The sequence below is a fragment of the Pelecanus crispus genome, chromosome 2 (assembly GCF_030463565.1).
Source record: "Pelecanus crispus isolate bPelCri1 chromosome 2, bPelCri1.pri, whole genome shotgun sequence".
NCBI classification, from domain to species: Eukaryota; Metazoa; Chordata; class Aves; order Pelecaniformes; family Pelecanidae; genus Pelecanus; species Pelecanus crispus.
Genome location: NC_134644.1, coordinates 33,420,072 through 33,438,184, shown reverse-complemented (window position 1 = coordinate 33,438,184; position 18,113 = coordinate 33,420,072). Strand labels below are relative to the sequence as shown.

At 37.4% G+C, this 18,113-nt stretch overlaps 1 protein-coding gene across 1 annotated transcript in view; it reads left to right on the top strand.

Annotated features, from left to right (window-relative positions):
- AGMO (alkylglycerol monooxygenase) overlaps positions 1–18,113 on the top strand; it is a 196,461-nt gene that overhangs the window by 63,069 nt on the left and 115,279 nt on the right. The window contains exon 4 of the mRNA XM_075728214.1: positions 17,231–17,334. Within this exon, the coding sequence (XP_075584329.1) occupies positions 17,231–17,334 (104 nt within the window). The remainder of the gene's footprint in view (positions 1–17,230; positions 17,335–18,113) is intronic.

Below are 18,113 nucleotides of genomic sequence, written 5' to 3'. Positions count from 1 at the left end.
TTGTGCTGGAAACTGACGTAGTAAAATAAGCTAGCAGTAGGATCTGTGTTCATAGTCAGTCACCTCTACCTGTGTACCAATGAGTGACTGTACTGCAGAGGGGATCATTAGGTAATACATAGTAACATACAGAAGTAAACAGAGTATGGTATGTTTATGGACTCAAAATCCTATGTGCACGTTGCGCAGCTTTCTTGATTTTACATCTGTATAACTTAAGCTTCAAAGGAGCCATCCTGTTAAGAGCTCAAAATCACACCTAATCTCTGCATCTGTTGTCCGCAACCTGCCTCTATTCCATATTTTAAGTGATTTTGTACTGATCTTCTGGGCTGAAGCAGCATCAAATCCATCTTGATAAGCAAAGTGACAGAGTGAATAGCTGAGGGACAGAGAAGTGTTCTTGTTCTTTGTCAAGACCTTTACTAGTCAGTAGAGGATGGCCATGAATATAAGGTGGTATTCTTTGACCATGCTCTGACTGCCATAAGCATCATTTGGGGTCATAGCAACTGGCCTAATTCTAAACCAGAGTTTCCCAGGAGGATGTTGTTGAGGTAGGGCAAGGTCGTATATGGGAAAATCAGCAGCAATGTATGAGTTGGAGCTGGTGAGTTGCTCTTGTGGGCCCTGGAGCTGTAGCTTGGCCATTCCAGACACCTGGTCGACACCCAGAGATCAAAACATTAGGCATCACACTGAAAGAATTAGCTTGTGTAGATGTGGGATAAATGATTAAGGGGAAAAAAGATGGAAATTTCGGGGCAGAGCAGCTGTATTTCTCAATAATCATCTTATTGATCTTTTCTAGTACAACTGGAGATTAGTCAGTAGGTTAATTTTTCTTGTCAAGACTTCCTCCAACATTTTGACACATATAACAATAAGTTACGAGGAAAAACATTTTTTTTTTAATACTGTGCCATCAGCAAATTTTTTCTACCCAGAAATAAAAAGTTAATGTAGTACGTTTCTGAAAGTGACTAGGAAAAATCTTCTGGATCTTTATGGTTGGTGATCATCTTGATTTATCTGAGAATTTGATGCAAATGTTTGTCATTTGTGGTTTACTCTTTAAGCTACAAGAAAACTACCCCACCTGTAGATTTCATGGTGCATGAGGTCATAAACTGCATAGTCCTTGGGTCATGAGGTTGGCAGTTTATATGTAAGCTCCTAAAATCCATAGGACTCCAAAGGTGTGACATTCTAGAGTTTAAGTTCAAGAAAGTTTATTAATGGCCTCTAAAAAGTCCCATTGTTTCACAGGCTTTATTATGTCCTGTTGCTCTAGTCTAGCACTGCAGCCCAAGAGAAGACTGACACAGCCTACTGTACATACACACTGCTGAGGCCTCAGTACCTTGCCGGATTAAGCCCTATCTGAAAAACTTCTTGTGAGTGGGACTTTTTTCCTGAGCTCTATTTACATGCCATTTTGTCTACTCTAGTTTGATAAAACAGATCATGACAAGAATACTTAAAGTATCCCAAAATATATATATTACTACTTAAGTAACATAAGCCAAATGCAGAATACTGAATATAATAATGAAAGCAAATCTCCTTTCTGAGTTTTTAATATTTTTTAATAATAAACATAATTATAGAAAGAATAATTTATTTTTATTCTTAAACTGGTTTAAAATATAAAAACTTCTAAGCAATTTTGATAAAAAGAGACTGTCCAAAACTCTTTAAACAGCTTGAAAATGCCAATGCTCACAACAAATCCACTCACAGATTTTATTTAAACAGATCTCTTTCCCTGGTTAGGCTCATGAAGTTGTGAGGTCTGAATCTGATTCATTCTGTTCACTTGATTTCTCTGCTGGAAGGGAAGAAAGTTGAATTAAGTGTGACCAAAAAGTTGTGACCATGCTATTTATTTAGTGCTTTTGAGAATTCTTTGAGAAATGTGCTTGCTATGTACTTCCCATTTTGTGCATGTTCATCTGTTGAGCTAAGAGTCAAGTAGAATATTGATACCTTTGAAAATATGCCAGAAGAGTCATAGAAAAGACTGTGGTGGCTGGCATAGACTATATTGGTTTTGCTCTTGATTCTTTTCACTTTTTAAAAGTCCTCCTGATATTCAGACTGATTACATATGAGCATTGTGCTCTCCTCTGCTGCACTAAAATGGGGGAGAGTAAGTAGTCCAGAATAAATATCTTCATTAAAATATGCAAAGGCAGAATCAAATCTGCATAAATGAACATCTGTGTATACAGTACACTAACATAATATTTAGTCAGATGATCACATATGGATTACGGCTATGGCCTTCAAGAGAACTCCCCAAAACTACCTCTCAGTATATTTTGCTGCATAATAAGCTCTTTCAGCTGAATGTCTTGCATTAATGCTTATTTTATTGTGCTGAAGTAATGAAGCTGGCATTAACTGATGTAATACATGGATAAATACTAAGTTGTTCCAGTTCAGTTTCTTATACAAAGGCTATCAAGACTATACAGTGGTGCAAAATAAAAGAAGCATTTTTAAATCTCTATGATTATGGTTGAACAAAACATCTGAACACACAAATAATCACATCTCCATATGTAGCAGGTCCCAAATTAATGAGACCCTTGAGATACTACTGCTCATCTGACTTTCCCTGCAGTGCAAGAGTGCTGGAATGTAGTGAAAGCTTCCAATCTCTAAAGCTCTGCCTTACCACAACAGTAGATAAATGTATACACTAGAACAAGAAGACTTTCTGAATACAGATACCGAAAAACTTTGAAATGCATCAAGCTGGAAAAAGATGTGAAACCCCATGTATTGCCTGCGCACTGTCATGCCACGGTGGGGTGCAACTCCAAAAAATTTACAGTGACATCCTGATTTGAATAATCCCCATGCAAGGTTTTTTCTGTGCTCCTTGGAAAGTCTTCTTTCCATCAGCTTTGGCTAGGCTCACTTCACCTGTCATTCCATTGCCAGGCCAGGCCAGCCCAGTATGTTTAAAGAAAACGTGCTGTGTACTGTCACTGTAAATGGTAAACAAATGAGCCAAAACCCCACACCACATGTCAATGAAAATGCTTGCACGTCTGCAGAATCAGGATCAAGAAAATATGTGAAGTGTGTTGTTATGATCTATACTGGGAGCCCTAGTATATCTTTAGTTTCAAACTCTTCCTCCAGCATTCCTCTGGAATAATTACAAGGAAATGAAGCAGCAATCAAGAACTATGAATAGTGGTACCTGAAGGAAGTGCCATGTTCTATGCCTGCTTTAATAAACATATATGAAGAATAAATAAAGATAGTTTTATAGTTTCCTCTAAGGGTCCTGACAGATGTGAACTGGAATTTAGTAGTTCTTCACATGGCCTCATGCTCCTGCAACTGGAATGCTTGAAGAGCTGAATCAAAACGCAGACTCTAATCCACCAAGATGACATTTAAATTGTAAATAGACATAAATGCAGAATAATTTCTAAACTTTTATGAGGTGTAAGATAGGCACAGTTTACTCTGTCTTAAATATTATAATGTATGATATCAAATTGCAGTGGAGAGAGCTATTTTGGAAAGTAAAGATAGCTGTTGAGTGGATTGCTCTTACGTCCAGTTGTAATACTGTAAAGCTTGTCACTCCTGCAGTGTTTGTTGACTTTTTCACTGGATTATTAGAATCTTTACAGCATCAGAGTGTACCCCACAACTGTTAATAAGTTTGCTTTGCTAACAGTAATTTAGATCTGCTATCATGCAAAAGCCATTCTCACATTAGTTTGAATTTTAAAATAACCTTTATCTTGTATGTGAAAATTGCTTGTATAGTTTTGAAATAAATTAATGCAAATTGGGAGCTTAGAGATGTTGATTTTTTTCTTGCACCTGTGAAATGCCTTCCTGAATTTAAATTTACAGCCTCTGAACTGTGACCCATCTTAGATGAAGGAGAGATTTAGACATGGTTGGTGCAGTTGTAGATTAATGTGTCATGCAATCTGTGTGACTACAGGTTAGTCATGCCCATTAGTTTTCCTTCAAAATTTCATCTTTTGATACCGGAAACATGGTTTAACTTTAGATTTTGTTTGTATCTAGTAGCACTTAATCCTCTAGATTAAGTTTTTGTCTTTTTTTTTCTTTCCCTTTTTATATGGTTTGCTACATAATTTGTGTTGTAAAAGGCAAAACTGTTACACCTACCAGTTTCTCCTCTGGGTAGGCAGCATTGTAAATTATTAAATACAACTACAGGCAGTGTCATGATAGCTTTTAATGTGATGGTGAAGTGAGAGCATTGATCTTATGTAATTTGAGTCAGAAAAATCTGAACAGGTAAACTATTTGTAACTTCTTACAGCTGAATAGGAACATAAGTAATATTAGTAACAGAAAAAAGGCCATCTGGTCCAGCTTGCCTCAGTTTGTTTGATTGGTTCATTATAATCTCAACCACCTGCTTTTCCACTGAGCTCTACTTCACCAGTCCTATCCTATTCCAGAAACAAATGTATCTGTCTCTTGTACACCTTTATAAATCTTTCCTTATAACTTTGATCATTCAGACTGTATGTGGTCTTGTGGCACAGGAGATCCCAAAGTCTCAGAAGAGACTGAAGCTGGTAGGTTCTGGATGCTCAATGGAAAGAAATTCTCATGATCTAAGGGTTTGTAATCTAGTTTCAGAGAAAATATGTGGATGATTAGAAGAGTGGTGTGATTGAATTAGGTGAACATCTATGTAGTGTTGTGATTGTGTTGACCAATTACAAAATGCAGATATTTATTTCACTTTTAGATTTATCAACAGACACCTATACTATTTATAGACTGTACTGATGTCCTGCTAAGACATGTATTATTCTTTTCTCCAATTTTTATCAAGGCAGTACTACCTGTCTTGCAATTTTGGTGGGGAATAAGGAGAGTGTTTAGTACTCTTAAACTACAGTTCTTTTTGCGAGTAGCAGAGGGAAGTAAGCAACAGTCCTGTGAAGTAGTACTTTCATTCTATAAACTAAGGAACAGAGAAATTTGCTGTTCTGCCCATGTCTCTCAGTTCCCATTTACTTAATCAGACATGCTGCTTCTTTATGACAGCAGTTAAATAATTGGGAATGTTATATTTAAATTTTTCTTTCTTTTCCCCTTCTTCCCCCTCCCTGGAGGTGAAATAAAGAAGGTTCCTGTGCTATAGCCTCTGTCCTAGATTTTGTGATACTGGCACCAGGTGCTGTAAATTATACTACCTTGATTATCTGGGTCTTGATTCCCCAGTGTAAAGCTCCTAGCAATTCCTCGGGGGTTTCAGCAAAGGATATTCTTAGCCTGGACTGGCACAGTTGTGCTGTGCCTCCCTCTGGCCACTGTTCAGCTGCTGCTGCTGAGTGTCTCTTGGCTAAGCAGCTGAAAGAAAAGACTTCATCCATTGCTGGGGCCTTCTACCAAGGAATGTAAATTAGTGCTGGGATGAAAACGGGGTAGTCATTTAACTTGCAAGCTTTGAGAGCTCCTATGCTGGGTATAGAGATAATGGGTGCTGGCGTGCATATAAAATATCCTATGAAATTATACATAAATGTTTACTGTTTGATATGTCTTAACACACTGTAAAACTTTGTACTTTCAAGTATGTTTTCCATAAAAAAATCAACACTTTGTAGATAAAGGGAAAGATTCTCTGTTTCCCTCTCCTCCCCTGCTAACTGTGGGAGGAGATTGGCTGTGGAGGAACATGATTTTTTTGGTAGACTAAAGTTACGTTTGGCACAATCTGTCTAAAGAGGCCAACAGCACACTCCCATTTTGGGTCAGTTCTTTTGTTTAGCAAAGGATTTTAACCAGAGATCTCAAAGCAGAAAAAAAATTGCTATTTTTATATTGAAAATGAAATACTGTACCCTTGCTGGATAATAATGACACTTTATAAAATAGAGGAGCCTATTTTCCTTAGGCAGATCTGTTTCCTATATACAATTTTAGTGGTTGAGGTAAGTCTGCAGTCTAGTATCTTGCACTTCATAGCTTTAATGCTTATTTTTGTGTGTTTGGAAAGTAAACTAAGTACAACAGATGCATCCTGCTTTGAGCTTTCAATCTTAGCTTATTTTATAGCTTAGAGCAAACAGATAAAGGATAAAAATTAATTAATTTACAGTGGGATATATTAAAATGTCATAATTAATCAGTTAAAAATCATTCTTTTCCATACTTGGTATTTTCTGTCTCTGAAATCCTTTCTTTTCTGTAAGCTCTGCTACTAATTATCCAGCCACTAGCTGCAGGCCTTTAAAGTCAGAAAATGCAACATCAGTTAGGAGACATGTGGCTGCAAAAACCAGTGAGCATGTAGGAGGAGTACCTTTACACGTCAAGTGCTATAGCTGTTCTTTGACAAATCAGTCTGCATTAGCATCACAGGAGCCTGTTTGTATTCCTGCTCCCCCACGCCTCTGGCTTCATCTGTTAGCCGGTGCTGTTGCCAACCTTCATTTTACGCTCCCAGATCTATAATCTGTTTCAGTGCTTGCTGGCAGTGCTGGAGCAGCTTTGGCTCCACGAACATCACTACCAAAACTTACGGCAAACATTGAAATAGACTCTGCACCTGAAACTCCACTGCGTGTGGCTTCACCAGTCTTCAGCTAGCAATTATTTATTAATAATGGTGAAAGAGGAAATAGAATATAAGGTAACTCCTTTGACTGATGGTCAAAGTTCAAGAGATTGTATCAGTAGCAATGGACACTCAAGTAAAAGGCTTTCTTAAAGGCTGTTTCATGCCTTTTTGCTGAATGTGTTTGATCATAGTCCTGATAGCTGTATTCCCATGGATAGCTCCAATGTAAAGACCTAACTGTGTAGACCTAATTTAGGCATATGTCTTTGTTCCCTGCTGAAGGGACGGGGCAGAGGGTGGTGGGAGAGAAAACCTTGAAGATAGTATTCTGGTGCCAGAGACATCTGCTACATAGCTGACACACCTAGGGGTGGGCTTTACCAGATGGAGCCCAGCTTGGTAGGGTATTGAGGCAACCTTATATGCCTCCTTTCTTTTTCACCTTTAAATTGAGGCTTTGACAGTTGCCTGTGTTCAGTCTCTTTATCTAATCTATCTGTCTACATGGCTTCCATGTCCCTCTTGTTAGAGTGATAAATGGAAAAGGCTATTAAAGTTTCAGCATGCTTAATAGTGTCCAGAGCCAATCTGTTGTATGACAGATGCAGCGATAGGTAGCTACTTGACGGACACAGAGGATCTGTGGTTAGCTATGTGCCTTTAGAAGTGGGAGTATAATGTAAGCACTGACAACGCTGGTCCAAATGTAATCTTTGGAAATGCAGGGTTCTTTTTGTATGCATCACATAGGCTGTAAATAAGCAGTATAACTACCAAATACAATGGAACTATCACTGTTAAATGAGCACACAGTATCTGTTACTATATTGGTTCTTTTTATTTCTCAGAGAAATAAGTTGACACTTGTAAAATAAATGTTTGAGTAAATATGGGTGGCCAATCTCACTAAATACCTGAACTTGACTTCAAAGGGTTAACTGTCCTTTGTTTTGAATAGTAGAATATATAATGAACTTATTTCAAAATCTGTTAAAGTTAATGGATATTTTTTAACTGAATTCAGTAAGTTCTGGATCAGGTCCACAGAGAGTACAAAACTCATGTACATTGCCTAAAGTGTCTGGCTTTTTCTATGGTTTCAAAATCTATGAATGAGTGGGACACAAATGGGATGCAATTTTTTTTTTTTTTCTAGAATATTTTAAAAGGTGTGTCTTGATGTCCCCCAGGCTTTCCTGATATCTCAGTAAATTTCAATAGATTGCTTTGCAAATCTAGTCTGCATTTCTACACATCTATGCTTCAGGAACTTGGCTTAATAAATCAGCTAAAACACTGCAAGAGAAAACCGTGTGGAGCTAATTCCCGGTTTATACCAGAATAATTCCATTGACTTACCAGTGTTAATTCTTGCTGTATCTGGCTTGGAAAAATGAATAACCAAATAAATGAATGCAGGAATTCAACCTACAAGGTAAAAGTTATGTGAAGGAGCCATGGATGTTTCCTTTGAAAAAGTATGTTTGTGCCTTTGAGTTGGAGGACTTTAATTCATTCCAGTTCATCCTTTTTTTCTTTTTTTTTTTTTGTTTTTGTGTCTTTCCCTAGCATTCTTTGAATACATTGCTCTGAGGGGCAAAAAGTAAGATTAATGTGGCTGAGTTAGTATCAGTTATTGTTTTCTTCCTAATATCCTGCAGCTTTATGTTGCTTTAACGTATGCACATTCAGAGTTTTGAACATTGTGGGAAAAGGTTTCACTGGCATCCATTCTTGCCATTAAAGTGCTTCCCATCTGAATATTGCCTGCCAAAGTATGTGGTATCCTGCAGAGCAAGAGGATGAGGACATAGTTTGCAATGAAGCTGAACAGTTTGCACTTCCTAACGGTGACACCAGACATCAATCTTTTGTAGAGACAGCCCAGAATACAGGAGAATAAGAACACTCACTGCCCCCGCCCCCCCCCTTAAAAAAAAAAAAAAAACAACCAAAAAACAAAAGAAGAATTATCTTCTCTTTTTTTCCATTTCATTCCAGCAGTTTCCTTCTAAGATCCTCCAAGATGAATACATTCTCAAATTGCATAAGCTGACATTTCAGCTGCTGAGATGCTTTTGGGGAAGGGGAAAAAAAAAGAATTGAAGTTAAAAAAAAAAAAGAAAAAGTAAATTCTCTGAAGTAACTTTTGTTTTTAAAAAAAGAATTTATTTAATTTAGTCTCAGTTCTCTTTATCATCAAGCTAAGGAGTAGAGTGCTAATTTGGTCACAGTTAATGTGTTTCACACATTTATACCACAGTTTGACATCACTATTCAGTAACACCAAGTTATATTATACAGGTTGGCAAATGCTCAGAACTAAAGATTGCCAGTTCTGTAATCGGCCATATTTGGAGAAGCTTGAGTCAAGTCTGCAGCTTGTGTAAAGTGGCACAGATCTATAGAAGTCACTTTGCACCAGCTGCTGAGGATCTTCTCCTTTACACAGAAATTTGTTGCAGGTTTTTATTTTAATATTTAAATTTAATTTCACCAACAGGATGATTTATAGTTGTACAACTAATGAGCCATATGCTCCTCTTTGTAGTAAAAAAGGTGCAGAAAGAGCTAAGTGCTGCAAAAAATTGCTACATCAATGAACTGCAGAAGTTAACATATACTGTGTCACTCAGTCAAGAGGTTGTGAGGGTGTAAGGTGGATAAACCTTCCTATAAGCAGTAGGAACCCTCACTGAAGAAAGGATGATTGAAGAATTTGGGCCAAATATTGGACTTATGCTTGGAAATGCTTGACAGAGCTTGGGACTGGGTTCACAAACAGCATTTTGTGCTATGATTTAGTTATCCTTGAAACTGCCATGGCACAAATTTAGTTTTTGGTACAAATCGGAGCTGTTTTCAGACTCTTAGATCTAAAGAATCTCGTATGAAAGCCAGAAAAACCAGAAAACAGGGTTCCTGAATCAAGACTTACACACCCATGAAAGAGACAAGTGATTGTGTAGCAGCTGCTGCCATCATGGTTCCACACAATCCAGAGACTTTAACCTTTGCTACAGAGATCATCCGGAGCTCAGGCAAACAAAAGTTTAACCAGCTGCAGAGCTGCTCCAAGCTACTAGAGACCTTGAACAACTGGCTTCAGGAAGGTGTGAGAAACAGGTTGGTTGGGCAAGTCGGTATAGCAGAATTTGTGTGAGACACCTGCTGTGTACTGAAAGACTTGCGAAATATTCCACTATTTTCAGAGGTTACATATATACACATTACTAAAACTTCATTCCTTCTGTGTGTTTCTTCATCTTTTGAATTTTTCCTATTTGTCTTTGTGGAAGTGTCCAAATTCAACATTTGCATGCTAAAATTGCTTTGGATCATTTATCTTCTCAATATATTTCCTCACGAAGGAATGCACATTCATTTTCTATTAAAACTGTGAGTGAAGTCAGAGATTGAGTCACTGTGAATTAATTTCTGAATCCTTACCTAATAAACTTTATTCCTTTGTGGTTTTCCATGGCATGTGTGGAAAGAGACTGTTCAACTCCCAGCAACTGTACAAAAAGCTCACAGGCCGTGGGTTAGGACTGTCCTAATGTAATTAACTGAGACTCTTACTCTTGTTTACATTGATATAACTATTTTGGATGAAGTTTGATCCATGCAGCTTAGCTTCTGAGGGAACTACTCCTACTAGAAGAGACTGAGTCTTCGGGAACACTGTGGCTTTTTCTAACCTTCCCATTGGTATCCTGTGCTTACGAGGATGCCAAGAAATAACACAGGGCACGTATGAGTTGAGAAGACCATTATTCTTGACCTGGCCAAGCTCTGCTTTCCTAACCACATGATATCTTAAATATTTTACAGATTTAGAAGTGTACCTCAGTATAATTCACAGTCCCCCGGATTCTTGCTAAGAGGGGATATAATCTGTCCCATTGTTTGTTCTGGGTAGCATATGTAATACTTTGGCTTGTCTTGATTCTTCCCACGTTTCCCTAGACCATTCTACATCTTAAGTTTTGCAGATCTTATTGTGGATTTTTCGTGTGGGAGCAGTTTTGTGTTTTCAACTGGTATGGCAGCAGATCAAGCAGGAGGTTTTGGCTTGTGGACAGATTCTGGAGGCAGGTTTTGTAGAAGGTTGCTCCCATTTTTGGCTTGTAAGCCATGGGAGCATATACCATGTATTACTTGATTATAAGTTAGCCCACTCACTAAATAGTTTGCTGACCGCATACAGTAATTTAAGAAGAGGGCTGAAAAACAGAGATAATACTGAACAAAGCACAGAAAAAGCCCATCTCCCATCACAGAAGGATCAGATGCTGAATGCCTAGTGAAACTTCCTAATTAAGCTGCTGGATTGCAACCATGCAGGTTGCAGAGTGTCTCATGGTAGCATTATTTTCTGTTTGACCCTGGCTTTGTGACATACTGTATGATTGCCTATGCTGGAATTAACTGCGTACTGCAATATATTTCATTGCAAAATGGCCAAAGAGGACTAGATGGTGCTGAGGCTGAAGAGGTGCTTCTGAGTTTTTCCACTTCTCCTGACACACAAACTCTGGGATCAAAGGCTAACATAGTCTGGTTTTCCTATTATTCTAAACAGTAGTGGAACTCCTCCTTTCTAAATTCTGAGAACTGGTCTGTGTCAGGTACATGCATAGATAGGCGCTTCTCAATGAAAATGTGCAGAAGAAGAAAGTTAAGAAAATTGTTTGAAGCTCTATAGTGAACCAAGTCTAATTCACCACTTGAACTCAGATCTCCTTACAGCTAGTCTTTTGATTTACATATGTGATCATCCTGAGAATACAAACTGCTAACACTCACTGTAGCCAAGGCCACAATGTAAGAAAAGTGTGTCTTTTTTTTTAAAAAAAAAACAACAAAAAGGGTACATTTCCCTGTATACACACTTCTTTGTGTGTGGTATATAATATAGTCTTCCAGATAAATTCCTTGGATCTAATCCTGTTCTCATTAAACCCGCGCAGCTCTATGCTTACACTAACGTAACCGAGGAAAGAATTTGTTCCTGTAAGAATTATATTTCTAAAAAGAAGGAAGCAGAGACTTTTGGCAAATAACCTATCTTGCAACTCTTATTGAACAACAATAAAACAAAATACATAAAGAAAAGTTGGATCAGAAGAGTAACAAAAGAGGGACTACACCACAACAGACTAAATGGAGAGTTATGCATAGATCATATCTACTTCTCTTGTGGAGGTGATAACTAATCTGTGTAGGCAGATTTCTCTTTTCATGTGAGTGGAATGGATTCTAGGGTGACTTCCCAATTTTAATAAAGGCATCCACTCAGGGTCCTGAAATACAGGTTTTTTAGCCAACTTTTATTTTAAAAATCCAGTAATTGTCCCTCCCAGTAACAAATTTAAGTGGTGGCTCTGTCTCAGTGGTTGTTCATCCAATGCAAGTGTAGAGTCCAGCAGGGAATGAGATTCTTTGAAAAAGCCCTGCATCAGAAGAGATTTAGTCAAACATTTCAGAAGCATCAACAGAACCGATAAATTAGAACAAGGCAGGAAGGTAGTAAGAAATCAAACAGTTGTTGTTTTGTGAATAAGAAAATCTAATAGTTTAGTGCAGAAATTATTTAAATATTATGTATTCTTCTCTGTTTTATCTTTGTAGGGAGGGTTGAAATGCATAGAAAAGGAATGATTGGAAGATTTACCTTCAGGGATATTTTTCTTTCCTCAGTCGTCCTGGCATTGCTACTAATTCTGACTGGAGAGAAGTAGACCCATGAGATGATCCCTTTTCTCTTGCTTGTAGGCAAACACAGCACAGAGTACCTGCCTCTGAAGTGCTGCAGGTTACAGCTGCTCTAGGAAGCAGCAGTTTCCATGCTGGGGTCAGCAGGGACCACACCGTGTGTGAGGAGTTACTTGCCACATGCTTGGCTTTGCAGAGTTCATCAAGGGGATGATTCTGGATTTCTGTGGTAATCCATGGCACAGTAAATGTAATTTTACTATCTTCTAAGTTTCTAGCTGTGTAAATTGTAGTTCAGTTCCTCACTGAATACTGAAGGTATCTAATCTTGTAACAGATGGCAAGCATAGTCAAAGTGAAGGCTTTGTTTAAGTAGATGCTGAGTGGAAACTTTCACCTGTTCTTGCTACAGTCAGCATTGACTGAAAGAGAATGGAAACTTTACATGATTCATCATATGGACAAATTTCTAAATCATCTGTATTTTCTTTTTCCACTTTACTTTAGATCCAGGTCTTATAAATCTGTGTGCAAAGAAATTACCCCCTTTTAATTAAAAGGTCTATTTAATCCTTTTTATTCACTAAAGATTCATCAAATCTTTACCATTTCACTGATTTTGAGGATTGTGTAAAATGGTTGTTTTCATTGACATCACTCCTTGAAATGATTACAGATTTTTTTGGCATATATATTTTCTCCTGTTGTTAATCAAAATGTGGTGGGCTGTGGAAATCACTGAAAGCTACAGAAATGAACAACAACAAACTCTCATTTTGAACTATCGACATTATGTATTCTTAAAGAGAAATCTTATGTGCACGATGACCAGTTTCTACTACCACAAAAGAAATACTTCAGAAGTAGTGAAATACGGCCCAGACATTGGATCTGCTTTTGGGTCTCATAAAAAGGGATATGATTAGTGCCAAAAAAATAATTTGAAATAATAAAAAAAAATTAAGGCTAAGTAGAATCATAGGTTGCCATACCAATATGGTTGTGATGGTGTGTGAAACAATTTTGTGTATTAATTAGGAGGAGGAGGGAAGGAAGAAGTGGAAAAGAAGGATAACATCATTAATCTTCCTTCTTTTTGGAAAACCCAGAAAAGAAGGTAAAGTGGGACTGCTGCAACAAGCCTGGCTCCAGCTTCTTGATAATCAGTGCTTCATTGATGCTGCAAGGCTGCTATTAAGTCCCCCAAAGCCTCCTCTTCTCCAGGCCACTCCCATCAGCCCCCCATTTTCTCTTTTCTATCAGTAGAATTCATATATTGGACTAATGCTAAAAAAGACAAATGTTCATTTTCCTTTAGAAATAGTGTTAGGATACAAATATCTCAACTGCTTGGATCCTACTGATTTTAGCAACTGCAGGTCTGACTCTGAGATAACTTCATGGAGACTTAGAGGGCTAGAATGAAAACTGAGGACCAGATGATAACTGTCCATCGTCCAGCAATTCCTGTGTAGCACCGATTTTCTTTCCTTCCTCATCTATCTATATGGCATCATTCATTCTCTTTTGGGATTACATGCTGATTCTTTTACAGTTTATATTGGGTGATGGAAGAAAATATTCATTGATTCTGTACAATGGTAATAATAATGTAAGATGTACTCGTTCTGTTCTTCCCCAGAAGTGAATAGCTCATCAGGTCTCCACCCATTGACAGGAACCTGGGGAAAGCCACACCAGCAAAGGAGGCCCTTGCTGTGCTAGGTTATAATTTGTAAAACTTTCCTCACAACTACATGAAATGGAAATGTTACTTTTGTTTTCTGTTAGAGATAGTTCTTCATAATAGCAGAAAATGCAGAAGGTTTCCAAGACCCAACTGGGTGGAGTACTCAGAAACTTAAAGCTGGTCCTGCTATGAGCAGGAGGTTGGATGAGAGACATCCTCTGGTTCTCTCCAGGCTGAATTATCCTATGATTCTATGATGTTCATCTTCTGAATCAAAAATAGTGGGTTTGTGCATATGTGTATTGCAGTTATGTATTTTTGTATTGTATTTACCAACCACATTTGACTTAAGAAAACATCAAAAATTCCATTAGAGCATTGTCTGGGTGGCTTCTTCAATTCCATCACCTACTTCTTCCTGTGGCTTCATGGGAGAATTTGGCTGGAGATCTACAACATGCAGTAATACTTCCTGTTTCCTACGTAAACTTTTAAAAAAAAAAATGTGTTGGAATTGGCCATATCCTGGTCTTGCTTTCTTTTTTGGTCATCATGTAATACTACATATGAGAAATGCATGTGAGAGAGTCTCTTATAATTTCATTCTCATTCAAATAGCTGTTCTCATTTTGCTTCAAGTTATCATCATTATGAATGAAAAAGTGAAACCACAACTCTTCTATAGACACATACATTTTGGGTTCTGTCGTGGGTAGTTGGTGAGCAGTCAGCTGTATTCCTTGAAGAGTGCTTGGTCTGTTTCTTACATTTGTGAGATGTCTTTTAGGCGTTAGGATTGCAATATTTTTAATGTACTAATGGTGACTGAGTTTTGGGGTGATCTATTTCACACTTATTCATGATGTTATTCTTTTGCTTCAAATAAAAAGTTATTGATGATCAGTTTCTTCAGATAAATTTTTAAGACACAAATTATTTCTGATTATCAACTCTGCCTATTTTTCCAGGGAATTTAACATAGTCTGTGCCACTGATGTCAGCAAGAATAGGATTAAAGAGCAGGGTTTAATTTACTTAGCTGTAACAGAAGAAGTCAGAAATAGCTTTAGCAGTTAAATTACTTGTGGCAGAATTGTTTGTTTATGTCCCTAATATTCCTGTGGTATATTTTTGAATGATAGATCATTTAAGCTGACTCGCACATCTGAAAGTTTAACATTTTACCAATATTCATTTACCTTATTCCATTAGTGTAAGAGGCAGTTTAACTGAAAAATGAATGCTAATAAAATGCCTTCTTAGTAATTCATTTTGAAAACCATTTGACTTTAACTACAATGAAAGTAGACTGTAAAAATCATCATAGATTCCCTTTCTTGAACTTTTCACAATGCTGAAAAATGACTGAGGGAAAGAAGCAAGATCCAGTTACTGTACCCTGTTTGTACAGCTGTACTTCATTGAGTGGAGGCTTGTGTTACACACAGTTTGTGATAGGAAGTAAATGCTTTTAAAACAACTAAGGAGACAGGTCTTTAACCTCCACCTTTTCAGATGCTTTGTTCACTCATTTAGCTTCTGTCGAGGTCTTGGGAAACATTTCAAATACAAATTATTATTGAGTACTGAAGCTCACCTGAATAATTCATCTCCTAGTGAGCTCATTAGGCAGAGATGCATTAAGATGTTGTTGGGTTTCTTTTGAGAGAGAGATCACTAATTCTTGATATAGGGAACACTTGTTCCTTCAGGAACAAATGCATTTAAAGAAGGAAGAATTCTCAGATTGAGTGGTAAGTGGTTTATGATAGTTGTTTATGACAGTTTTAATCCAGCAATTGTAAGGATTTTCAAGGACTTAGAGGACATTCAAAAATGCTGTTGTCATGTAGATTACCAAACTGTCAAAATTCATTAGATTTAAAATTCTCAGTTTCTAGCATACAAGGCTGTTACCTCCTGTTACAAGACTCTAGTCCCCTGAAATGGTGAAGACACCTTGAGATTCATTAAGAGGATTTTTTGGCATTACTTTACATTGCAAGTGTATGTTAATCACCAGACCTAAACTATTTGATGTAAGCTTGGCACCAGAAAATTTCAGAACTTCAAATACACATTATAAGATCATTCTGTGAATGTGATTCTAGTATCTGCCAAAGACATTTCTCTAATTGCTCCGGTGAAACAAGTCAGTGGCAATGGGAGTGTGCAGCTGGCAGACAGCCAGTTAACTTTTAATTTCTGTAATCAGCTGAGGCTTTGTGTATACTTCATCCCTTGAAATACATGTGACCTTAAATTTAGGTTTATGCTAAATAGGCATTATTTGGGCTGCATTAAGCACACACTTTCTCATTTTGCTATAGTTAAGGTCATCCTCGTAGCTATACATCTGATGGCCATGAACATTCCTATCTTAACCTCCCAATTTAGACTGTACAGATATCAATATACAATGCAGAGGGGCCACCCAGATGTGCACTTAATGAGAAAATGCATTGAAATACAAGCAGGATTTTGAAGTATTCTTCACTGCAGTGCATTAGAGGTATCATGCCTTCAGAGGGCACAGCTGACACTGGTTTTGCCCTTATTCCAGCAACTTTTTTGAACTGTAACACAATAGAGTCACTGCTCTCCTTTGTCTGGGTCCAGAGTTCCCAGCAAGCAACCATTTGTTTTTCCGTTTGTCACTAGTGGGCAGGCAATGGCTGCATTTTTTGGTCTGTGGTACAAGTGGGCTTGAGGATTTACATGTTCCAGAAAACTGTAAGTGTAACAGCAGACACCAGTGAAGTTGCTTAAATTCGAAGCGTTAAGATTTTTGGAAGATTCTGTGTTTCCTTTTGGTCTTGAAATATAACTTCAATAAACAAATGCAGATCTGAAAGCATCCTCAGTCCTTGTCCCTCAGAACCCCGTAAGAGAGCTACTGACTCATGTTCTCAGGACTCAGCTCAGGCTTTCTGGCTGCTTGGGTCTCATCTCACACATCCTTCTGCTCTTCCAGTAATGATTTTAGTTCCTGTCACAACCCTCGCCTTCCTCAGTGTGAAAATTACATTGACTTGTGTCCACTTACTGACATTTAACCCAGCCTACCCAAACTCAGCTCTGAACATTAGGTTTTATTACCTGCTATACTATGGTAAAATAGCAAAATGTAAGTTGGGGGATTAGTTGCTTTTAGCTTAAGAAAAAAGGCCTTGGGAAACAAATGTTGCTTTGTTCTCTGGTACATACCTCATTAGAAATTATGTGTTTTGCAGAGGTTAATATACTGTGGGCAGCACACCAAGTACATCATAGTTCTGAAGATTACAACTTATTCACAGCCTTGAGACAATCTATACTGCAGAAATACACCTCCTGGGTAAGTTGCACAAGATTTGACAAACAAATCAATATCAGCAAAGTTTAGTAAAAGTAAAAACATAATGTTTATTTCCCTTCGAAGAAAAACGTACAAATTATTTAAGATGTTTGACACTGAAAGCACAGAAGTTGAAACAGAAGAATCTGAGAATCATAAGCTTTGAAAATACATTCATTAATGTTTTTACAGCAAACTTGAAAAGATACAGTACTTAAGGTGGCTAATTATAACCCTGCATTGATATTTTCATAACTTTTTGAGTAAAATGGGAGAGTATTTTTCATTTGGTTATTCATGGATAAGTGCAGGAAAAGATCAGAGTATAGCATAACTGCTCTAGAATATGTCTGTATAACTGAAAGGAGCAGGGAGAGAAATCATCACTAAAGATTGCTTTGGACATGCAAATGTATTTATTTGTCTCTGCTCATTCAGGTCGTGTGTCGGTACTCCAGTAAGTAAGGGCAGTATGCTGCTATTTTTACTTAGTGTTTCCAGATATATTTTTTTTTAAATGGTGAGCTGTGTACACATGCAATATAAATTAAGATCAGTACTCATTTACATATTTAAAAATGTATATTTCCAAATACATTCATAAATGTAACATAGTATTCAGTGTTTAGTTTTGGGCCCAGGATAAGTGCTGATTTCCTCAGTTGCATTCTCATGTTCTCTTTTAACTCTATTTTTTAACTCAGATTGTAGTTTGTTTTGTTGGTTGTTTTTTGTTTTTGAAAAAAGAATAACAACTTCAGAATTTGAATTTTCAGAAT